Source organism: Ambystoma mexicanum, chromosome 5q (assembly GCF_040938575.1).
Source record: "Ambystoma mexicanum isolate Mex_15411 chromosome 5q, UKY_AmexF1_1, whole genome shotgun sequence".
NCBI classification, from domain to species: domain Eukaryota; kingdom Metazoa; phylum Chordata; class Amphibia; order Caudata; family Ambystomatidae; genus Ambystoma; species Ambystoma mexicanum.
This window is the reverse complement of record NC_090933.1, coordinates 1,304,986,556-1,305,011,555: the sequence shown is the minus strand read 5'-3', so window position 1 is coordinate 1,305,011,555 and position 25,000 is coordinate 1,304,986,556. Positions and strand designations below refer to the sequence as shown.

Here is a 25,000-nt window from a genome sequence, read left to right as displayed (position 1 = left end):
AACCTTTAGTCATTTATATATGGACGTATTTAATTCCAAATAAGGATGATGAAATAAGTCCCCACAAGGATGGTAACACACGTTCAAGTCCCCACAAAGATGGTACCGTACACGCGAGTAAAAATAAGCATTTTTGCAAATATGAAGTTGGATCCTGTATTACACCTGTCTACATTGGTAGCATATGCACATACTATGAAACAGCTGCACACCAAAGATGAGTAATCACAACTGCCCCCACCCTCCCCCGCTGCGCACCCATTTTCTTGCTCCTAGTTTTACTCACCAGCCAACACTAGGCACCAAAATAATAGCGAAAGCCTAGGAACTGCGCTGGTTGCGAGAGGATCATGAAATCCATGCATCATAGTGCACCAGATGAAAGTGTTTCATGCGCTCACTTGGGCTAGCGCCTACATGCCGCAATGCACCCCCGCCTCATCCGTCATCGGCCCTTGTCCAATCTCACGCAGACTTCTCAATGGACTCACAAAAGGGGGCTTGCTATACAGTGGCCAGCCAGATCCCAATTTGACCCCATCCTCCTGAATCCCCATTGGCTCACCCTCAAAGCATGTATTCCATTCAAGGCCAACTGCGTCCTCAACAAGCCGCAACCAGAAAGGTAGCAAATGACTTGACAATATCTGGCCTAGTCCGCACAGCTCAACAAGGCCGTGACCAGTAAGGAAACGAATGACTTGACAATATCTGGCCTAGTCCGCACAGCTCAACAAGGCCGTGACCAGTAAGGAAACGAATGACTTGACAATATCTGGCCTAGTCCGCACAGCTCAACAAGGCCGTGACCAGTAAGGAAACAAATGACTTGACAATATCTGGCCAAGTCCGCACCTCGCAACAAGGTCGCGACCAGTAAGAAAACGGATGACTTCACAATATCTGGTCTAGTCCACACCTCTCAACAAGGCAGCCACCAGAAAGGAAGCAAATGACTTGACAATATCTGGCCAAGTCCGCACCTCTGAACAAGGCCGCGACCAGAAAGGAAGCAAATGACTTGACAATATCTGGCCAAGTCCGCACCTCGCAACAAGGCCGCGACCAGAAAGGAAGCAAATGACTTGACAATATCTGGCCTAGTCTCGCGACCAGTAAGGAAGCAAATGACTTGACAATATCTGGCCTAGTCCCGCGACCAGTAAGGAAGCAAATGACTTGACAATATCTGGCCTAGTCCGCACCGCTCAACAAGGCCGCGACCAGTAATGAAGCAAATGACCTGACAATATCTGGCCTTGTCCGCACTGCACTGGACCAGAACCATGCCCAACCTGATAGCCATTAAAGGGAGTGAGGGAGGACTTAAACATAAGTCTTTGCAAAGTAGACTATGTGACCAGATCACAAGGGCAGGTCTTCCTGTCCCCGCAGCCACACAGGAAGAACCTCAAACCCAACTCTCAACTAGTTCCTGTCAAAGTCCACCCCTTCAGGCGCACAAACCATACAACCATCAGAATGGAGCCCTACGCACTCCATATATTCACTTACCCAAGTTTTATTTCTTTAGTATAATTTCAGGGTGAGTTAAAATGGCATTCCCAAGGGAAAAAAAGAAAAATATAGTATACATAATACAAATTCAACTTTAAAATTCAGTGCCTTAGACATGCCCTGCTGTGATATTAAATGTTATTTTTGTTCCCCCATCTGCAATGCATGTATATCTAAAATGTGCAAAGTGGTGTTTATTCATGTTCAAATTGCCAGCACAAGCATGAAATGGGATAGGTGCTGTGCAAAATAAATGAGAGTAAATCTTCGAATATTCACTGGGACTCCCATTTCCGGGTGCAGTCTGGGCACTATTTTTGTTATTTTTTTTTTAAAAAAAATTTATTTGGCCTTACAAGCCTTTAAAACAGAAAGAAAACAGTCACATTTCATCACATCAATTACGTACAGTAAACTTCCCATCAAGCTAATGAAGATCCTGCAACCACCCCAACAACACTTGCGCGCGGATAGTCCATGGTTTCACGACACTTTTCAATCTCGTCTAGGAACAACGTTAGGGCACTTGCCAGTTTTTTGTTCTCTCCGATGTACATCAGGTGCCACCACTCTTCAGCGTTCCTCGTTGACAACTCTGCCATCAAGGGACCAAGACATTTCGTTCTTTGTGATCGGAGTAGGGGGCAAAATAAGACGAGATGTTTAGTCGTTTCTTCGTAGAGTTCCCAGAGCCTACAGTTCACATTCGTCTTATCCATGCCAACCCAGTTCTTGGTTCTCTCTTTGGTCTTGCAATCTGGGCACTATTCCTACGCTAAGGAATAGTGGGAGCTTTGTCGCAGAACCAATGGATCCGGCGAGGGCAATCAGAGTGGGGTCGAGGGGAGGGGGGCACCAAATAAAGATTGGGGAATGGATGGCGGGCCAACAAGGGGTGGTCAGAACTCTGCAGAGTGCAGTGGCACCCAACAATTGGCACTGACCCCCCCCCTCTTCCTGGCAACAAATCGCGGCCTCCACCAAGAGGCCAAGTGGGACAAGAAGCCCTTGGCATGGGTTCCTCTGTCCTATGATATGATATGATAAGTTATTTATAACGCGCTTAATACCCAGAGGTTTCTAAGCGTGAACCCGGGGATCGAACCTGTGTGGCTCTGTGTCGTCTTGCTTCCAAGGCGAGTACATTGCCGCTGAGCTATCCTCCCGAGACTAATATCTATCTTGCCTACAAACCACAGGCAGCAATTTCCACCGATAAAATGGTGGGCGGTACTGTGTAAAAGTGATTAAACACAGGTGCTCAGGTCAGAAGAAACTGACCTGGGGGAAATAAACTGGGCCTGCCAAAACATCTCAAAACAATCACACATCCACAGGGAGGGTTCAGCGCTGGTGCAAGCTCTATGGCTTATACGTACAAACACGCCACCGCCCTACCCCCTCCTGACATATGGCAACATACTCCATGCATACCATTTGCCTCAACCTAGCAGTGTGTTGACTGTCTCTCTTCCTGCTTGAATACACTGCTAGGACCCCAGGCCACTCTGACCCGCCCCTATCCTCAGGCATCATTTAGGCATTCTGAATTATCACCAGGAAGGACATGCAGAGGTGGAAAAAAGCCCCTGTGTAGGCTACCATCCCAGATAACTGTCTGAGATCCACCCTGAAGCCCGGGCGAGGGGCATGAGGGTGGCCCCTCCTCTGTAGGGGAAGCCACACTTATCAGATCCAAGGACACATCTGGACATTCGAAGCTCAGCTGGAAGTGGTGTGCTGATGATGGCACGCATGGTTTGAGTGACAGGTGTCACTGTGTGTGTGTGTGTTATGAACCATGCCTGCTAGACCAATGATTGAGCACTTGGGGCTGGGTGATGGGGCAGACTCCCCATAACTCACCTCTTCCTTCTTTTATGTCTTTGCAGAAGTGACGGCCTCCACTGTTGACCCCTCCCCTGCTTCTGCGAGGTCCACAAGAGGTAAGAATTAAAAGGACACAATCACACGTCAGCATATGCTTCTGGATTAGTGTTCTCATGTTGTCTTTCTATGGTGGCAAGGAGTAGTGGACAGGTAGCTATGCTTCGATGGGCCTGGGCACATGGCAGAGTGAAGTACCACTGGCTGCGTCTGACAGATGGTGTGGAAACATCAGGCGGTTAACACCCTGGTGGTTATTGGTCACGGCAATAGGTGTGTAAGGGTAGACCAGGCTTAGCAGCCACCAGAGTCTCCATTGAACATGAAGGGTGGGCCAGGCTTAGCAGGCACCACCGTCTTCAGTAAACAGGAAGGGTGGGCCAGGCTTAGCAGGCCCCTCCGTCTTCAGTAAACAGGAAGGGTGGGCCAGGTTTAGCAGGCACCGCCGTCTCCGGTAAACAGGAGTGGCTGGCCATGTTTAGCAGGCACCACCGTCTTCAATAAACAGGAAGGGTGGGCCAGGCTTAGCAGGCCCCTCTGTCTTCAGTAAACAGGAAGTGTGGGCCAGGCTTAGCAGGCCCCTCCGTCTTCAGTAAACAGGAAGGGTGGGCCAGGCTTAGCAGGCACCACCGTCTTCAGTAAACAGGAAGGGTGGGCCAGGCTTAGCAGGCACTGCCGTCTTCAATAAACAGGAAGGGGTGGGCCAGGCTTAGCAGGCACTGCCGTCTTCAATAAACAGGAAGGGTGGGCCAGGCTTAGCAGGCCCCTCCGTCTTCAGTAAACAGGAAGGGTGGGCCAGGCTTAGCAGGCACCACCGTCTTCAGTAAACAGGAAGGGTGGGCCAGGCTTAGCAGGCACTGCCGTCTTCAATAAACAGGAAGGATGGGCCAGGCTTAGCAGGCCCCTCCGTCTTCAGTAAACAGGAAGGGTGGGCCAGGCTTAGCAGGCACCACCGTCTTCAGTAAACAGGAAGGGTGGGCCAGGCTTAGCAGGCACCACCGTCTTCAGTAAACAGGAAGGGTGGGCCAGGCTTAGCAGGCACTGCCGTCTTCAATAAACAGGAAGGGTGGGCCAGGCTTACCTGCACCATCGTCTTCAGTAAACAGGAAGGGTGGGCCAGGCTTAGCAGCCACCAGAGTCTCCATTGAACATGAAGTGTGGGCCAGGCTTAGCAGGCACCACCGTCTTCAGTAAACAGGAAGGGTGGGCCAGGCTTAGCAGGCCCCTCCGTCTTCAGTAAACAGGAAGGGTGGGCCAGGCTTAGCAGGCACCACCATCTTCAGTAAACAGGAAGGGTGGGCCAGGCTTAGCAGGCACTGCCGTCTTCAGTAAACAGGAAGGGTGGGCCAGGCTTAGCAGGCACCACCATCTTCAGTAAACAGGAAGGGTGGGCCAGGCTTAGCAGGCACCACCGTCTTCAGTAAACAGGAAGGGTGGGCCAGGCTTAGCAGGCACTGCCGTCTTCAGTAAACAGGAAGGGTGGGCCAGGCTTAGCAGGCACCACCGTCTTCAGTAAACAGGAAGGGTGGGCCAGGCTTTGCAGGTACCACAGTGCTCAGTAAACAGGAAGGGTGGGCCAGGCTTAGCAGGCACCACCGTCTTCAGTAAACAGGAAGGGTGGGCCAGGCTTTGCAGGCACTGCCGTCTTCAGTAAACAGGAAGGGTGGGCCAGGCTTAGCAGGTCCCTCCGTCTTCAGTAAACAGGAAGGGTGGACCAGGCTTAGCAGCCACCAGAGTCTACAGTGAACATGAAGTGTGGGCCAGGCTTAGCAGGCACCACCGTCTTCAGTAAACGGGAAGGGAGTGCCAGGCTTAGCAGGCACCGCCGTCTTCAGTTAACAGCAAGGGTGGACCAGGCTTACCAGCACCACAGTCTCCAGTAAACAGGAAGGGTGGGCCAGGCTTACCTGCACCACAGTCTCCAGTAAACAGGAAGGGTGGGCCAGGCTTAGCAGGCACTGCCTGCTTCAGTAAACAGGAAGGGTGGACCAGGCATAGCAGCCACCAGAGTCTACAGTGAACATGAAGTGTGGGCCAGGCTTAGCAGGCACCACCTTCTCCAGTAAACAGGAGCGGCTGGCCAGGCTTAGCAGGCACCACCATCTTCAGTTAACAGGAAGTGTGGGCCAGGCTTAGCAGGTAACACTGTCTTCAGTAATTAGGAAGGGTGGGCCAGGCTTAGCAGCCACCATATTATAAAATGAAGGGTGCCCCAGGCTTAGGCTTAGCAGGCACCACCATCTTTAGTTAGCAGGAAGGGTGGACCAGGCTTAGCAGGCACCACCATCTTCAATACACAGGGAGGGTGAGCTATCTTTGGCAGGTACTGCAGTCTTCTGTAAACAGGTATGGTGGGCCAGGTTTAGCAGCTACTGCAGTCTTCAGTAAACAGGAAGGGAGTGCCAGGCTTAGCAGGTACTACAGTCTTCAGTAAACAGGTATGATGGGACAGGCTTAGCAGTAGGGCTCAAGTCGAGGTCACACACGGGTGGACGTCCCCCCCACAGTTTTCAGAGGGCACCTTTATATGCTAATTTCTACTGACACCACATTCAATTGGTATGTTAATGAGGCCCCCACTGTCTTTTTTATGACTTGACCCCTGGATAGCAGACCGCCTTCCGTAAATAGGAAGGAAAGGCCAGGCTTAGCAGTCACCACCGGCTTCAGTAAAGCAGAAGGGTGGACCAGGATTAGCAGGGACCACCATCTTCAATACACAGGAATGGTGGGTTAGGCTTAGCAGGTACCACAGTCCTCAGTAAAGAGGAAGGATGGACCTGGCTTAGCAGGCACCACTGTCTTCAGTAAACAGGAAGGGTGGGCCAGGCTTAGCAGGTACCACAGTGCTCAGTAAACAGGAAGGATGGACCTGGCTTAGCAGGCACCACTGTCTTCAGTAAACAGGAAGGGTGGGCCAGGCTTAGCAGGTACCACAGTGCTCAGTAAACAGGAAGGATGGACCTGGCTTAGCAGGCACCACTGTCTTCAGTAAACAGGAAGGGTGGGCCAGGCTTAGCAGGTACCACAGTGCTCAGTAAACAGGAAGGATGGACCTGGCTTAGTAGGCACCACTGTCTTCAGTAAACAGGAAGGGTGGGCCAGGCTTAGCAGGTACCACAGTGCTCAGTAAACAGGAAGGATGGACCTGGCTTAGTAGGCACCACTGTCTTCAGTAAACAGGAAGTGTGGTCCAGGTTTAGCAGGCAGAACTGTCTTCAATAAACAGGAAGAGTGGGCTAGGCTTAACAGGTACCGCCCTCTTCAGTAAATAGGAAGTATGGGTGGGCTTAGCAGGCCCCACAGTCTTCAGTTAACAGGAAGGGTGGGCCAGGCTTAGCAGGCACCACTGTGTTCTGTAAACAGGAAGCGTGGGCCAGGCTTAGCAGGCAGAACCGTCTTCGATAAACAGGAAGGTTGGGCCAGGCTTAACAGGTACCGCCATCTTCAATACAAATCAAGGGTGGGCCAGGTTTGGCAGGCACCACTGTTTTCAGTAATCACGAAGGGTGGGCCAGACAGACTTAGCAGAACCACCATCTCATCTGAAGCTCTGTCCTTCTCCTTGGGTTCAGTGGGATTTAAAATAAAAAGGTTCATTCAACACATTCTCAAGAGTGTTCTTACAAAAATAAAGAATATATTGAAGAAATTCTGCTTACAAAATAGCTTTTACCTCGTCTTCTTCATTCACTGTGTCCATAACTGGTGTGTTTTGAGCCACAAGAGCCACACAGAAAGTGTATCCTCTATTTTGGAGGTTTTACTTTCACTGCAGTTGGTTTCATCATTGTGTAAACAATAAAATGATCCATATCGTGGTTGGAACTTCCTTACACCATATATGTTGATATATCTGTTCGACAAGTAAACGTTAACCCCACTACCATAAGAGGGAGCTGGATGTTTTCTTTTTTCTCTAAACCTTTTGAAGATTTCCACATCTTAAGTCGGATTTTCTGTCTCTACTAGCCATGATTCTGTCTATCAAAATGGTTCATATCTTGACTGCACCCACCTTTCTAGATATTAATGGTTTGCTTAACATCATTCTGGGAGGGTGGCCATACACATAACCAACCGTTCAGTGTGTTGAAAATTGGAGAGATGAAAGCACTGCATTGTTATCGGTGTTAAACCAACATCAGTACTTTCAGATGATACTGTAAATAGCCATGCAGGTACTGTTTGATAACTTGATTCACTCTTTCAGTTTGTATATCTATCTGTGGATGATTGCTTGGTAACAGTCAAACTTTCATCTCAACCTCAGAGCAGAATGCTGCTTAAAGATGTGTGACAAAATGAGAAACTTAATCCAAAATAATAACAAAAGTGAAATCTATGCAGTGTGACAAATTCTTCTTAAAATGCTTGAGCCCGTTTCTTAGCAGTGTTTAAACATGTGAGAACAAAATTAATCATGTTTGCAAATTAATTAACTTCCACTAAAATGGTAGCATACGCCTGACTTATGGGTAGCTTTACAATAAAATGCAGAGACGTGGAATGCTACTGCTTTGGCCGTATAGATAATGCTTGTAAAAGGCCTTCAAGAAGTTTTTTTTAATCTTTATTGATTCTATCCTTCAAAAGGTCTATTCTTTTTTCTTTCTTATAATAATCTGGATTTCCCTGCTGCTTATACTAATGTCATTGGCCTCCGACTATCACTCTCTGGCTCTGTCTGTTGAAAATTCTCTGTGCCCGCTCCATTGTGTAAACCATACATCTCATTCACTTTGCTCCTTGGTATTAGTCCAAAGTCAGGATTGAGAAATAAACTCCCATCTGCAATCAGAAACAGTGGCTTACGTCCCCGAGTGTTGAACATCGTTCTCGGCGACATGGTCTTGGAGCGGCTTATAGGCAACACATCATTAAAGCAAAATCTGGTTACTTTCAATCTCAAACCCCCACTGCAGTAATGGGGCCATGTGAATTGTTCAAAGAGGTTACACTCCCAATTGTACAACTGTTATGTTTCATGTCATCTCCTGCTCAGTCCCTTTGTCTCTTCTCTCTGAACCTCATTTCCTAGGTTTTCTAGCCTTGTATTCCGATATTTCATTACTTCTATCAACAATTCTGTTTTTTCTTCCTCCCTTTAATACTTCTCTTTCCCAAGTGGTCTTTCCATATCTACTAGCACATGGTCAAGTCCTTACACTAATCCCAAAACCTTACCCTGATCTGCTAGAAAATGCCACTGATTGCTTTATTACTCCCCTGACATTTTTAGGTAAATGTATTTAAGAATATGCAGCAGTCCATCTTCCCAGCACTTATCCAAGCACTCACTTTTACGGTCTTATCAATCAGGCTTCGTGCTGGGTCTAGTATCAAGACTGCCGCCCTTCAGGTGGTGGATGGTGACGTGTGCCTGCTGGATGTTGGCGGCCTTAGCCCGCTCGTTCCCATGGATCATTTGCTGGCATTTGATATGGTCAGCCACAGGTGGCAATTGCCATCTTAAACTCACGCGTGGGTTTAGTTGGCTTCATCCTGATGTGGTTCTCCTCTTTCCTGTGTAATTGGTCACAGTTTGTTCAGGTTGGATCAGCCACATTCGGGAACCATCCATTACATTGCGGGGCACCCCAAGGCTCAGTCCTAAGTCCTATGCTGATTAATATCTTTATTTTTCTTTTTTATTTACGTGCATTTGGTTGACCAACCATTCACACTAAAATCCTTATAAAAATACATACAAAACTATATCTAACAATTCACATCTTATACATAAATAAATAAATAAATAGAAGTTCATCATCGTAAAAAATTCCATAAAAAATCAATACATACTATATTGCCAGTCTATCTTTAACCATCTGCCATATACAATAGGCACCAGATACCACTACAAGTGATTCCGGCCCATATTGCGTACTCCAAAGTGAGTCTTCATCAATGTCCCGAGACTCAGCATATCCCTTTTCATACAATGATTGCACGTGTGAGCATTGTGTTAGTATGTGGCGAGATTCTGCCACACTTTCTCCACATATCCTACAAAGTCTCTTCTCGCTGGGAATACTTTTCCGTGCTCCAATATATCCCAGAACCGGCAAGATGTCCAACCTTAAACAAAGCACCGTGTACCCGGCCAGGCATACGCAGCTTAATAAGAGAGCTGTGCGGTGTTTCATCAAACAATCCCTGTTGGGAGAATTGAGCGTCCCTCGGTCGCGATGCCAGATGAGCCAAAGACAATATACGGTCCCAGGCCCTCGACTTTTTCTCGATCCCAGCCAGAATATCTGCGTGGAAACTTTGCAGGGATCTGGTGTTCGAGTTAGGTCTCCTGGTACGTGGGTTCGGCGACAGCACATAGGTCTGTCAGGAAACGCCGTCTCCATCGGATATTCTCCTCCTGGGAGAGTCCCTCGGTGCCATTCAGGACAGGATGTCTTCATTATTGCTGAAAGGGAACCCCTCCAAAACGCAATGTCTATTGGTATCTTCCACCCTTTCCCCTCATTGCAAGAGTAGCGTGCCCCAATCCCGTCTCTCTGTGTCTCCGCCACCCTGGTGTCCTCTGTCACACCTCTTAGTTTAATTCTTGACTCTACCTTAAACTTTAAATCTCATATTTCTCTTCTTTCATAGTCCAGTTTTTCCAGTTTTCCACACCTGAAAAATGAAGTCTCTCAGACTTTGGCACTGCTGGATGGCGCGAAGGCTGTGCTCCAGCTGCCACCCTTGCCAGGCTTTGCAGTCAGATGCCAGTCTAATGTGGGATGCGTGAAGGTTTAGGAACATCACCCTGGTTTTACTTCTCTCCGCTGGCTCACCATCCACTCCCATTCTTCTCCACAGGCCTTTCCTCTACGGGTCCTTTCCTCCCTCTTCCTTCCTACTCTCATCGGATCTGGAACAGCATTAGACACCTTGTTGATTAAGCTGGCCTTTACATTCCTAGCTTGTCCCCTTTCATCCGAACGGGGTCTCGTTCTTATGCAACTGTTTATGCTGTCCAAATTGTACATAGAAACCTGTTTGAATTGTGCATTGATGTTGTCACACAGTACCCCGCTGCCAGGGTTACTCTGCACCTTATGCATTCTTAATTACAAAATAAATAAATCTTTTCCGAAACAAGGGCCACAGGTGTGCATAACCTTGCATGATATCGGTATTACATTGTGTGTGTATCATCCAAGTATAAAACAGATTTCAGAAGTAATTGACATCTTAGTTCATCTCTCAGGCTTGGATGAGGGAGGCATAGCTCTCGGCTATTGACACCTTAGTTCATCTCTCAGGCTTGGATGAGCAGATGCACAGCTCTCGGCTATTGACACCTTAGTTCATCTCTCAGGCTTGGATGGGCAGGTGCACAGCTCTCGGCTATTGACACCTTAGTTCATCTCTCAGGCTTGGATGAGCAGATGCACAGCTCTCGGCTATTGACACCTTAGTTCATCTCTCAGGCTTGGATGAGGGAGGCACAGCTCTCGGTTATTGACACCTTAGTTCATCTCTCAGGCTTGGATGAGCAGATGCACAGCTCTCGGCTATTGACACCTTAGTTAATCTCTCAGGCTTGGATGAGCAGATCACAGCTCTCAGCTCTCGGCTATTGACACCTTAGTTCATCTCTCAGGCTTGGATGAGGGAGGCATAGCTCTCGGTTATTGACATGTTAGTTAATCTCTCAGGCTTGGATGAGCAGATGCACAGCTCTCGGCTATTGACACCTTAGTTCATCTCTCAGGCTTGGATGGGCAGGTGCACAGCTCTCGGCTATTGACACCTTAGTTCATCTCTCAGGCTTGGATGGGCAGGTGCACAGCTCTCGGCTATTGACACCTTAGTTCATCTCTCAGGCTTGGATGAGCAGGTGCACAGCTCTCGGCTATTGACACCTTAGTTCATCTCTCAGGCTTGGATGAGCAGATGCACAGCTCTCGGCTATTGACACCTTAGTTCATCTCTCAGGCTTGGATGAGCAGATGCACAGCTCTCGGCTATTGACACCTTAGTTCATCTCTCAGGCTGGATGAGCAGATGCACAGCTCTCGGCTATTGACACCTTAGTTCATCTCTCAGGCTTGGATGAGCAGATGCACAGCTCTCGGCTATTGACACCTTAGTTCATCTCTCAGGCTTGGATGAGCAGATGCACAGCTCTCGGCTATTGACACCTTAGTTCATCTCTCAGGCTAGGATGGGCAGGTGCACAGCTCTCGGCTATTGACACCTTAGTTCATCTCTCAGGCTTGGATGGGCAGGTGCACAGCTCTCGGCCATTGACACCTTAGTTCATCTCTCAGGCTTGGATGGGCAGGTGCACAGCTCTCGGCCATTGACACCTTAGTTCATCTCTCAGGCTTGGATGAGCAGATGCACAGCTCTCGGCCATTGACACCTTAGTTCATCTCTCAGGCTTGGATGGGCAGATGCACAGCTCTCGGCTATTGACACCTTAGTTCATCTCTCAGGCTTGGATGGGCAGATGCACAGCTCTCGGCTATTGACACCTTAGTTCATCTCTCAGGCTTGGATGAGCAGATGCACAGCTCTCGGCTATTGACACCTTAGTTCATCTCTCAGGCTTGGATGAGCAGATGCACAGCTCTCGGCTATTGACACCTTAGTTCATCTCTCAGGCTTGGATGAGCAGATTCACAGCTCTCGGCTATTGACACCTTAGTTCATCTCTCAGGCTTGGATGAGCAGATGCACAGCTCTCGGCTGTTGACACCTTAGTTCATCTCTCAGGCTTGGATGAGCAGATGCACAGCTCTCGGCTATTGACACCTTAGTTCATCTATCAGGCTTGGATGGGCAGATGCACAGCTCTCGGTTGTTGACACCTTAGTTCATCTCTCAGGCTTGGATGCGGGAGGCATAGCTCTCGGTTATTGACATGTTAGTTCATCTCTCAGGCTTGGATGAGCAGATGCACAGCTCTCGGTTATCGACATTTTAGCTAATCTCTCAGGCTTGGATGTGCAGATGCATAGCTCTGGGTTATCGACATGTTAGTTAATCTCCCAGGCTTGGGTGAACACATGCATATCTCTCGGTTATTGACATATTAGTTCATCTCTCAGGCTTGGATGAGCAGATGCACAGCTCTCGGCTATTGACACCTTAGTTCATCTCTCAGGCTTGGATGAGCAGATGCACAGCTCTCGGCTATTGACACCTTAGTTCATCTCTCAGGCTTGGATGAGCAGATGCACAGCTCTCGGCTATTGACACCTTAGTTCATCTCTCAGGCTTGGATGAGCAGATGCACAGCTCTCGGCTATTGACACCTTAGTTCATCTCTCAGGCTTGGATGAGCAGATGCACAGCTCTCGGCTATCGACACCTTAGTTCATCTCTCAGGCTTGGATGGGCAGGTGCACAGCTCTCGGCTATTGACACCTTAGTTCATCTCTCAGGCTTGGATGGGCAGATGCACAGCTCTCGGTTATTGACATGTTAGTTCATCTCTCAGGCTTGGATGAGCAGATGCACAGCTCTCGGTTATCGACATTTTAGCTAATCTCTCAGGCTTGGATGAGCAGATGCATAGCTCTGGGTTATCGACATGTTAGTTAATCTCCCAGGTTTGGATGAACACATGCATATCTCTCGGTTATTGACACCTTAGTTCATCTCTCAGGCTTGGATGAGGGAGGCACAGCTCTCGGTTATTGACATGTTAGTTAATCTCTCAGGTTTGGATGGGCAGGTGCACAGCTCTCGGCTATTGACACCTTAGTTAATCTCTCAGGCTTGGATGAGCAGATGCACAGCTCTCGGCTATTGACACCTTAGTTCATCTCTCAGGCTTGGATGAGCAGATGCACAGCTCTCGGCTATTGACGTCTTAGTTCATCTCTCAGGCTTGGATGAGCAGATGCACAGCTCTCGGCTATTGACGTCTTAGTTCATCTCTCAGGTTTGGATGAGCAGATGCACAGCTCTCGGCTATTGACACCTTAGTTCATTTCTCAGGCTTGGATGAGCAGATGCACAGCTCTCGGTTATTGACACCTTAGTTCATCTCTCAGGCTTGGATGAGCAGATGCATAGTTCTGGGTTATTGACATGTTAGTTAATCTCTCAGGCTTGGATGAGCAGATGCACAGCTCTCGGCTATTGACACCTTAGTTCATCTCTCAGGCTTGGATGAGCAGATGCACAGCTCTCGGCTATTGACACCTTAGTTCATCTCTCAGGCTTGGATGAGGGAGGCACAGCTCTCGGTTATTGACATGTTAGTTAATCTCTCAGGCTTGGATGAGCAGATGCATATCTCTCGGTTATTGACACCTTAGTTCATCTCTCAGGCTTGGATGAGCAGATGCACAGCTCTCGGTTAATGACGTCTTAGTTCATCTCTCAGGCTTGGATGAGCAGATGGATATCTCTCTCTGATGTCAGTGTCATGAAAGCCTTCAGACCTCCCAGCAGTTTCACCACCGTTTCGCTCATTTTGCTAGTTGTTCTTTTAGTTTCTTTTCCCTTACTCTGACTATCCCGGCAACACTAGCCCTTACCCCATTGCTAACCCTAACGCTTTTCTTAGCCTTATCCCTTTTTTCTCGACATGGTAGGTTCGAGAATGGCGGATTTGGAATAGAAGTCTTTTTTCCAAATCTGGGAAAAAACATTTGTTTAGTTGAATATTTCTCATTGGCTTGGGGTGCAGTGAACTGGGCGATGGGCCTGCCAAGGGCGCATAGCCAGGATAGTTGTCAAGCTATTAACAGCCTAAATACATCAACGGCAGCCGCTAACCTAAGCCTCCCTTTGTTTCCCTTTCACAGAGCCCGAAGAGCCTGAACAGACGGAGGCCCCGGAGCAGAGTAAGTACACGTGGACTGTGAATGAGAGCAGAGTAAGAACACATGGACTGTGAATGAGAGCAGAGTAAGAACACATGGACTGTGAAGGGGGAAGTAAGAACACATGGACTGAGAATGAGATGAGAGTAAGTACACATGGACTGTGAATGAGAAGAGAGTAAATACACTTGCACTGTGAATGAGAGGAGAGTAAGTACACATGGACTGTGAAAGAGAGGAGAGTAATAACACATGGACTGTGAATGAGATCAGAGTAAGAACGCATGGACTGTGAATGAGAGGAGAGTAAGAACACATGGCCTGTGAATGGGAGAGTAAGTACAGATGAATTGTGAATGAGATCAGAGTAAGAATGCATGGACTGTGAATGAGAGAAGAGTAAGTACACATGGACTGTGAAAGAGAGGGCAGTACAGTAAGTACACATGGCCTGAGAATGAGAGGAGAGTAAGTACACATGGACTGTGAAGGGGAGAGTAAGTACACATGGACCGTGAATGAGAAGAGAGTAAATACACATGCACTGTTAATGAGAGGAGAGTAAGTACACATGGACTCTGAATGAGAGGAGAGTAAGTAAACATGGACTGTGAAAGAGAGGAGAGTCAGAACACATGGACTGTGAATGAGAGAGAAAGTGAGATGAACTGTGAATGTGATCAGAGTAAGAATGCATGCACTGTGAATAAGAGGAGAGTAAGAACACATGGACTGTGAATGATTGGAGAGTAAGAACACATGAACTGTGAATGGCAGAGTAAGTACATTTGGACTGTTAATGATAGGAGAGTAAACACGTGGACTGTGAATGAGAGGAGAGTAAGTACAATTGGACTGTGAATGAGAGGAGAGTAAGTACACATGGGCTGTGACTGATAGGAGAGTAAGAACACATGGATTGTGAATGAGAGTATGTGAGGAGAGTAAGTACACATGAGCTGTGAATGAGAAATGAGAGGAGAATAAGTACACATGGGCTGTGAATTAGAGGAGAGTAAGAACATATGGGCTGTGAATGAGAGGAGAGTAAGTACGCATGGGACACATGGCCTGTGAATGAGAGGAGAGTAAGAACACATGGCCTGTGAATGAGAGGAGAGTACGTGCACATGGACTGTGAAAGAGAGGAGAGTAAGAACACATGGACTGTGAATGAGAGGAGAGTAAGAACACATAGACTGTGAATGAGAGGAGAGTAAGAACACATGGGCTGTGACTGATAGGAGAGTAAGAACACATAGACTGTGAATGAGAGGAGAGTAAGAACACATGGACTGTGAATGAGAGGAGAGTAAGTACACATGGGCTGTGAGTGAGAGGAGAGTAAGAACATATGGACTGTGAATGAAAGGAGAGTAAGTACACATGGGCTGTGAATGAGAGGAGAGTAAGTACAGATGGACTGTAAATGACATTTTGGTCAGGGCATTAATGACCCTCAAGGCTGTCTCCTGGGTGGGAGACGTTTGATGGGCACGAATGGTGATAACGGCTGCTATTCTACGCTGGGCCTCTTGGTGCCTACTGGAAAAACATGGTCAACCAGGAAATGAAAGAAAAGAACCTTGCAAAGCCTTGCGAAGTCTCTCATATCTTCTCCTCCCAGAATTTGTTTGTTACTATGGGGAACTCTACGCGTTTTTTCTTCATGGGTCTTGAGAGTGCCTATTGCTTGGTGATATTGTTGCTCAGTTCCCTTTTCCCAGCATGCTCGCTTTCAGTAGGCGCTGCAAACACCGGTTTGACTTTGTTGGTTTGGAGCTCTACAGGCTCCATTTCACATCGAGTCTCTGCTTTGTTTGGTCATTCAGTCATCATAGTGTCCTTCACTGGTGCTGTTGATACATTGTAGCTTTGTTTTTTTGGTTATTTTGATTAATGTCTTATGGTTACACAAATTAACCTTTGACATAATGAAACACAAAAAATATTCTGGGGAAAGAAAACGTTTCATTACATATATCATCAACATTACATTCAAGATATTATAAAATGCAAGGGTAAAACAGAATAAAAAGATAAACCCCATAGGAACAAACCAAAAGTAAGTTCATGAGAAAATGTCAGTGAAATTCCAAGAATGAAATTCATGAAAGCAGTTTAAGATAATAAACAAACTCAGAGGAACTTTGCCTTAATATCAGGTCTTATCTTAGCGAACACAAATTAATTTTACTTAAAAATCTGAGAACATCTAAAGACTTGAAGGTGTCATGTCCGCTTGATAGACCGTCCCAAAACGTCTTTCTTGCTCCACCATCCTCACACACACACCCACAATGCTGGTGTAACACAGACTGCTGGGCTGCTGAAACAGCTGCCTTATTCCACAACATATTAACGTTACGGGCATCGTTCGCACTGTCGTCCCTATTAAAACCGAAGTACCTGCAGGAGTCCACCTTGGATACCAATGAGTTGGTTAAACACCAATTATAAGTAATTATCTTTTTTGACTTGGCATATCTCAACACCAACACATTCGACTAAGCTACATTTATAGTAAAGTTATTTTTGGTAGCATAAGTCTGCAGTGCAATTAATGCCTTTGCAGACCAATGCGAGATTGGTCAATCAAGAGCAAATCGTCTGCATATACCCAGCGAATCGGATGTCCATTAGTACGCAGCGGGAAGGCCTTTGCTGCTTCATTGAAGGTTTCCCACAAATCTAATTTAAACAGCTTGAACAGAGCAGGAGGGAGAATGCACCCCTGCTTTAACCTCTTAAATGCTCAAATTGGTTTTGATACATTTCCATTCTGGTTTACTCTTACTTTCAGTGAGATATCACTATGAAATTCAATTAAAATATCCATTAAATAGGCAGAGCAATTGCAGTTCCAAAGTTTATTCTACAACAATGCGCGATCTCCGCTTTCACACAGAAGCTTAAAGTCTATAAAAGGCAAGCAGGTTTTAACACCCCCCCATCTGGGTTCTTTTTTAAAGGGAGGTACCTAAACCCTTAACAAACCCTGCCTTGTGGATCTCAAACGTAGAGTTTTCCTTAGCCCGGTCATTCAACTTGGCGAGGACTAGAGAAGAAGAATTATTTTCTGGAGCATTAAGTAGTGCGATTGGTCGGTAGTTTGGGAGATTAGATCAATCCCCCTTTTTAAATATGGGTATCACAATCGCTGATTTCCACGAAGACGGAAATTGTTTATCTTTCACTACTTGACAGAATATAGTATAAAAAACCTTATCTTGACAAGAGCTCCAATGCTTTTTGAAAATCAAATTTGAATACCCATCCGGGCCTGGCACTCAAGGTTATTAAATTTATTTATTAAATACAGAATATCTTCTCTCTCAAACAACAGGGTCCAGTCCTTAATAGGACAAGAATGAACGTTATCAACTTCATTCTGAGCTTTCGAGAAAATGGCCTCATAATAAGCAACGTATGCCACCTAAGATACCAAATTTATCTACAACGCCAACTGCAGAGTGTCACCACCTTATTAACTGCCATGTTTCCGTCGTGCGTTTTGAGACGATAGCCTATAGCATTACTTCAGCGTCCTTCTGCGGAATAACTCCCTTGTGGCCCCAGAGCCATTTATTACATTTCAATGTCAATTTCCTAATCTCCCGAATGTGTGCAGAATTAATTGGTTTGCCTAAATTCCTAATCACTAGCCTAAGAGCCCTTTTCTTTTTGCTGAACGTCAATATCAAAAGAATGTCTATATTTAAAATACGGTCTAAAGGTTTTTGCTGTTTCTTCAAAAAAGGAGGTTAAAACCATTACATAATTCCCTGCCACACCCTCCTTCAATGCCTTCACTCTATCATACATAGCAATTAAATTGTTGTTTAGTTTTCCACGTATTTCTCGCTCCATAACAGGCAGTTACGCCCTGCATGTACCTCTAATTTGGGGGCATATCTATCCTTAATAGACTCCACCGACAGGAAAGGCCAGGCTAATCGCAGGATACGATTATCACTTTGAGCAGAAGGTAAGATCTCTAACCCTTAAGAATATGAAACATTTTTGCCAGAGACATTTATATAATCCAAAATAGCTTGTTGGACACCTCTGCCCCACCTAACCTTGGTGGGATGTCAACTGTCATGCAACCATTAAGCATACATAAACCCCACAAATCCATCAGAGCAAGCCAAGAATCTCCCCGTTTCCTCGAAGCAACACGCCCCTTAATCTGTGAAGTCAAATGGGTATCTAAATTGTGACAAGTAATATTTAAATCCCCGGACAGTAAAAAAGCATATACAGCAGAGTCCATCAAGCACTCATCCAACAGGTTAGCAATGCTGTCCAGCAAAGCATCCATCGGCATACTCGCAGGGTTCCAATACACGTTAATCAAGGTAACACCCATTAGGTCAAATTTTTTTACCGTATGGCCTTTTTGTTCTAATTGGGTGTTGCCGGGTTGGACGAATACAGAACTACCAAACCTGAGGAGCGGGGGTTGCGGGGCTGTCTCCTGCTCCCCATGTTCGGTATTTGGGAGGTTCAGGGGTGTGAGGGTGACCCCCACATACTTAACATAGGCAGCCGGGGACAGAAATTGCTTGCTCCCCCGTTTTTAATGAACAATCAAAACAGCAACGATCAAAATGTTCGCAGGCAGACAACCCAGTTCCGTTAAACAAGGCATAGACTCCCAATTCCAAGAAATTGGTCGATTCCCAAGGAAGTTTGAAGCGCTGAACATATGGGTTAGGTGCCTTCCAAAAATTCAGTTGCAGCCAATACCGTTTTGGACGGCCGTCAGGATGCCCAATGCTGGTCTTCCTTTAGGACCCTTCACGGCTGGATTTAATAATACTATGTAACCGTCGAGCATGGATGATTCTAAGAGCCAGGTCTGTTGCCGGAGCAAGATATCATAACGGGAGGAATTAAAATCTTGCACTTGAAAAAGGTGGAAAATTCCATGTGTATTCCATGAACCCACCAGTTTACCCTCAGACACTTCCTCCTGGTCTAGTTAAAGTTTATTTGAGGCCAGGGCACTTGCAAGCCATGACCCGTTCTCTTATGACCCCTTGTTCAATACAGCATGATTTGATTCAATGACCCATTGAGAATTTAAATTTGACATCGAATAGGTCACATTAAGCGGTAAAAACGTGTCTAATTTACAATCTTGTCAGGTTTGATTGTTCTGAGACTAAAGAGGCCAGAGTATCAGAACTGTTCACTTCAGTCAAATCACACCCATCGGGAACAATAGGGATTCAGCGTCAAGCACAAGTCAATGTGCAGGAAAACATGATCTAGGTATGTATCATTGCAAAACTCTAATTATTCGATCTCTCTGGATTCAAAAGATCATAGCGATGAAATGGCATCAAACAAGTTAAAAACATTCAATCAATTTAGCACCATTAGATGTTTTGAAATTGGCAAACGTTGTAAGAGCAGGCATCTGTATTGCTCGTGCTGATTTATTGAAAGCCGGTTTAGACTCCCTCCAAAGTTGGACTGTTTAAAAGGGCTTTTGGTGCAGCATACTGCTTCTTTGCTCCAGGATATAGGAAAAGATGGGATGACCCCCCAGTGGATGCAATTGAAACCGGCATCTTCCCTTCTTTGACATACGAAGATGGAGGCGAATAAGAGTCAAGCCTCAATGGTGGCTGCCTTGACATCACTCTACGAACTCTGCAGGATTTGGACCAGAGCCCTCAGTGACCTGCACTGCGTTGCTCTCCAGGGAGTACGCAGACAGACTAATTAACTCAGTGTCCGGATCTTCTTGCATCTCCATGGTAGGCTGTGTCGAGTGATCAATCACCTGGGCAAGGAGGCGGGCGGCTACTGAATCATAGCATTTTTTCAATTTCCTGCCTTTAGATCTTATCCTTGTCAAGCCCAGGGTTGTAAAAGTGAAAGCTTGCAGGAATTGCTTGCAGGAATTTTCTGGAACCACAATTACGCAAAATTAGGTAGGATTTTTGGTTCTTATTTTCTTTTTTATTGATTTCCCTTCTACTCTTTTTGTCTTGTCTTTCCGATGCTGATAAAAAGTTGAATAATTAAGCAGATCTTGGCCTTCATCGTCTATCATTAATGGAGATATAGGACACACCTGTTCCAGAACCGGACCCTGGTCCCCTTGTATAAGGCCTGCCAAGTTTTGCTGGAACAGAAGCTGTGCGTCAGTCCTCTCATGAGGTCTCGCTACATCCTGCAAATTTCCCCCTGGATCTACTAACTGAACCAACAGTGCCGGATTGCCACCTTCACGGATGTGAAATCTGCCATCCATACACAAGATACCTGGCGTACAAAAATGGTTTGCTTGCAGTATAAAAGCTGAGATATATCCTTCAGGGAACGAGACCTTCTCATTCAACGTTGTTCGAAGTGTTACGTGTTCATTCATTTTGGCATCAATTGATTCATACAATCTCACTAATGAAGCCAATGCAAAAATGAAAGGAGGAAGGGTCGATGCTACTGGCGGGGAAGTGGTAGGATTTGCCACAGGTGAATGCAGTGACAATAATGATGGCGATGAAGTTGACGTGTCTGATGATGAGCTTGCTGCTCTTTTGGTATGTCGAACTGGAGAAGCCGATAACGGGACATGCTCAAATCGAGGTGAGTAGCTGGGTTTCCGGCTGTTCTCTAACAACATTTTTGGTAATGTCTGAATTAATTATATTCAAAACAGCTGCATTCAATGCGCCATCCAGAAGGTGAAAAGGACTCCTGGTTAACGAAGCCCAGAGAGAAAGCTCCTCTAATTATTGTACGCATGATAGGAAGCCCGGAGAGAAGGCTCCTCTAATGATGGTACCCATGATGGGAAGCCCGGAGAGAAGGCTCCTCTAATGATTGTACGCATGATAGGAAGCCCGGAGAGAAGGCTCCTCTAATGATTGTACGCATGATAGGAAGCCCGGAGAGAAGGCTCCTCTAATGATTGTACGCATGATAGGTAGCCCGGAGAGAAGGCTCCTCTAATGATTGTACGCATGATAGGAAGCCTGGAGGGAAGGCTCCTGTAATGATGGTACGCATGATAGGAAGCCCGGAGAGAAGGCTCCTCTAATGATTGTACGCATGATAGGAAGCCCGGAGAGAAGGCTCCTCTAATGATGGTACGCATGACACAAAGCCCGGAGAGAAGGCTCCTCTAATGATGGTACGCATGATAGGAAGCCCGGAGAGAAGGCTCCTCTAATGATGGTAAGCATGATAGGAAGCCTGGAGAGAAGGCTCCTCTAATGATGGTACGCATGATAGGAAGCCCGGAGAGAAGGCTCCTCTAATGATGGTACGCATGATAGGAAGCCCGGAGAGAAGGCTCCTCTAATGATGGTACGCATGACACAAAGCCCGGAGAGAAGGCTCCTCTAATGATGGTACGCATGATAGGTAGCCCGGAGAGAAGGCTCCTCTAATGATGGTACGCATGATAGGTAGCCCGGAGAGAAGGCTCCTCTAATGATTGTACGCATGATAGGAAGCCCGGAGAGAAGGCTCCTCTAATGATTGAACGCATGATAGGTAGCCCGGAGAGAAGGCTCCTCTAATGATTGTACGCATGATAGGTAGCCCGGAGAGAAGGCTCCTATGATTGTACGCATGATAGGAAGCCCGGAGAGAAGGCTCCTCTAATGATTGTACGCATGATAGGAAGCCCGGCGAGAAGGCTCCTCTAATGATTGTACGCATGATAGGTAACCCGGAGAGAAGGCTCCTCTAATGATGGTACGCATGACACAAAGCCCGGAGAAAAGGCTCCTCTAATGATGGTAAGCATGATAGGAAGCCCGGAGAGAAGGCTCCTGTAATGATGGTACGCATGATAGGAAGCCCGGAGAGAAGGCTCCTCTAATGATTGTACGCATGATAGGAAGCCCGGAGGGAAGGCTCCTCTAATGATGGTACGCATGATAGGAAGCCCGGAGAGAAGGCTCCTCTAATGATGGTACGCATGATAGGAAGCCCGGAGAGAAGGCTCCTCTAATGATGGTAAGCATGATAGGAAGCCCGGAGAGAAGGCTCCTGGAATGATGGTACGCATGATAGGAAGCCCGGAGAGAAGGCTCCTCTAATGATGGTACGCATGATAGGAAGCCTGGAGAGAAGGCTCCTCTAATGATGGTACGCATGATAGGAAGCCCGGAGAGAAGGCTCCTCTAATGATGGTAAGCATGATAGGTAGCCCGGAGAGAAGGCTCCTCTATTGAGTGTACGCATGATAGGAAGCCCGGAGAGAAGGCTCCTCTAATGATGGTACGCATGATAGGAAGCCCGGAGAGAAGGCTCCTCTAATGATTGTACGCATGATAGGAAGCCCGGAGAGAAGGCTTCTCTAATGATGGTACGCATGATAGGTAGCCCGGAGAGAAGGCTCCTCTAATGATTGTACGCATGACACAAAGCCCGGAGAGAAGGCTCCTCTAATGATGGTATGCATGACAGGAAGCCCGTTGAGAAGGCTCCTCTAATGATTGTACGCATGACACAAAGCCCGGAGAGAAGGCTCCTCTAATGATGGTACGCATGATAGGAAGCCCGGAGAGAAGGCTCCTCTAATGATTGTACGCATGATAGGAAGCCTGGAGGGAAGGCTCCTGTAATGATGGTACGCATGATAGGAAGCCCGGAGAGAAGGCTCCTCTAATGATTGTACGCATGATAGGAAGCCCGGAGAGAAGGCTCCTCTAATGATGGTACGCATGACACAAAGCCCGGAGAGAAGGCTCCTCTAATGATGGTACGCATGATAGGAAGCCCGGAGAGAAGGCTCCTCTAATGATGGTAAGCATGATAGGAAGCCTGGAGAGAAGGCTCCTGTAATGATGGTACGCATGATAGGAAGCCCGGAGAGAAGGCTCCTCTAATGATTGTACGCATGATAGGAAGCCCGGAGAGAAGGCTCCTCTAATGATTGTACGCATGATAGGAAGCCCGGAGAGAAGGCTCTTCTTATGATTGTACGCATGATAGGAAGCCCGGAGAGAAGGCTCCTCTAATGATGGTACGCATGATAGGAAGCCCGGAGAGAAGGCTCCTCTAATGATTGTACGCATGATAGGAAGCCCGGAGAGAAGGCTCCTCTAATGATGGTACGCATGACACAAAGCCCGGAGAGAAGGCTCCTCTAATGATTGTACGCATGATAGGAAGCCCGGAGAGAAGGCTCCTCTTATGATTGTACGCATGATAGGAAGCCCGGAGAGAAGGCTCCTCTAATGATGGTACGCATGATAGAAAGCCCGGAGAGAAGGCTCCTCTAATGATTGTACGCATGATAGGAAGCCCGGAGAGAAGGCTCCTCTAATGATGGTACGCATGATAGGAAGCCCGGAGAGAAGGCTCCTCTAATGATGGTACGCATGATAGGTAGCCCGGAGAGAAGGCTCCTCTAATGATGGTACGCATGATAGGTAGCCCGGAGAGAAGGCTCCTCTAATAATGGTACGCATGATAGGTAGCCCGGAGAGAAGGCTCCTCTAATGATTGTACGCATGATAGGAAGCCCGGAGAGAAGGCTCCTCTAATGATTGTACGCATGATAGGTAGCCCGGAGAGAAGGCTCCTCTAATGATTGTACGCATGATAGGTAGCTCGGAGAGAAGGCTCCTCTAATGATTGTACGCATGATAGGAAGCCCGGAGAGAAGGCTCCTCTAATGATGGTAAGCATGACAGGAAGCCCGGAGAGAAGGCTCCTGGAATGATGGTACGCATGATAGGAAGCCCGGAGAGAAGGCTCCTCTAATGATTGTACGCATGATAGGAAGCCCGGAGGGAAGGCTCCTCTAATGATGGTACGCATGACACAAAGCCCGGAGAGAAGGCTCCTCTAATGATTGTACGCATGATAGGTAGCCCGGAGAGAAGGCTCCTCTAATGATTGTACGCATGACACAAAGCCCGGAGAGAAGGCTCCTCTAATGATGGTACGCATGATAGGAAGCCCGTTGAGAAGGCTCCTCTAATGATTGTACGCATGACACAAAGCCCGGAGAGAAGGCTCCTCTAATGATGGTACGCATGATAGGAAGCCCGGAGAGAAGGCTCCTCTAATGATTGTACGCATGATAGGTAGCCCGGAGAGAAGGCTCCTCTATTGAGTGTACGCATGACAGGAAGCCCGGAGAGAAGGCTCCTCTAATGATTGTACGCATGATAGGAAGCCCGGAGAGAAGGCTCCTCTAATGATTGTACGCATGATAGGAAGCCCGGAGAGAAGGCTTCTCTAATGATGGTACGCATGACACAAAGCCCGGAGAGAAGGCTCCTCTAATGATTGTATGCATGATAGGTAGCCCGGAGAGAAGGCTCCTCTAATGATTGTACGCATGACACAAAGCCCGGAGAGAAGGCTCCTCTAATGATGGTACGCATGACAGGAAGCCCCGGAGAGAAGGCTCCTCTAATGATTGTACGCATGATAGGAAGCCCGGAGAGAAGGCTCCTCTAATGATGGTACGCATGATAGGAAGCCCGGAGAGAAGGCTCCTCTAATGATTGTACGCATGATAGGAAGCCCGGAGAGAAGGCTCCTCTAATGATGGTACGCATGATAGGAATCCCGGAGAGAAGGCTCCTCTAATGATGTTACGCATGATAGGAAGCCCGGAGAGAAGGCTCCTCTAATGATGGTACGCATGATAGGAAGCCCGGAGAGAAGGCTCCTCTAATGATTGTACGCATGATAGGAAGCCCGGAGAGAAGGCTCCTCTAATGATTGTACGCATGATAGGAAGCCCGGAGAGAAGGCTCCTCTAATGATGGTACGCATGATAGGAATCCCGGAGAGAAGGCTCCTGTAATGATGGTACG

General features: G+C 47.1%; 1 protein-coding gene across 2 annotated transcripts in view; it reads left to right on the top strand.

Moving 5' to 3' along the window:
* LOC138498059 (dentin sialophosphoprotein-like) overlaps positions 1-25,000 on the top strand; it is a 140,342-nt gene that overhangs the window by 59,584 nt on the left and 55,758 nt on the right. For both annotated transcript variants that reach the window (XM_069621905.1, XM_069621904.1), the window contains exons 3-4: positions 3,411-3,464; positions 14,175-14,213. In XM_069621905.1, coding sequence (XP_069478006.1) covers positions 3,411-3,464; positions 14,175-14,213 — 93 coding nt within the window. The remainder of the gene's footprint in view (positions 1-3,410; positions 3,465-14,174; positions 14,214-25,000) is intronic.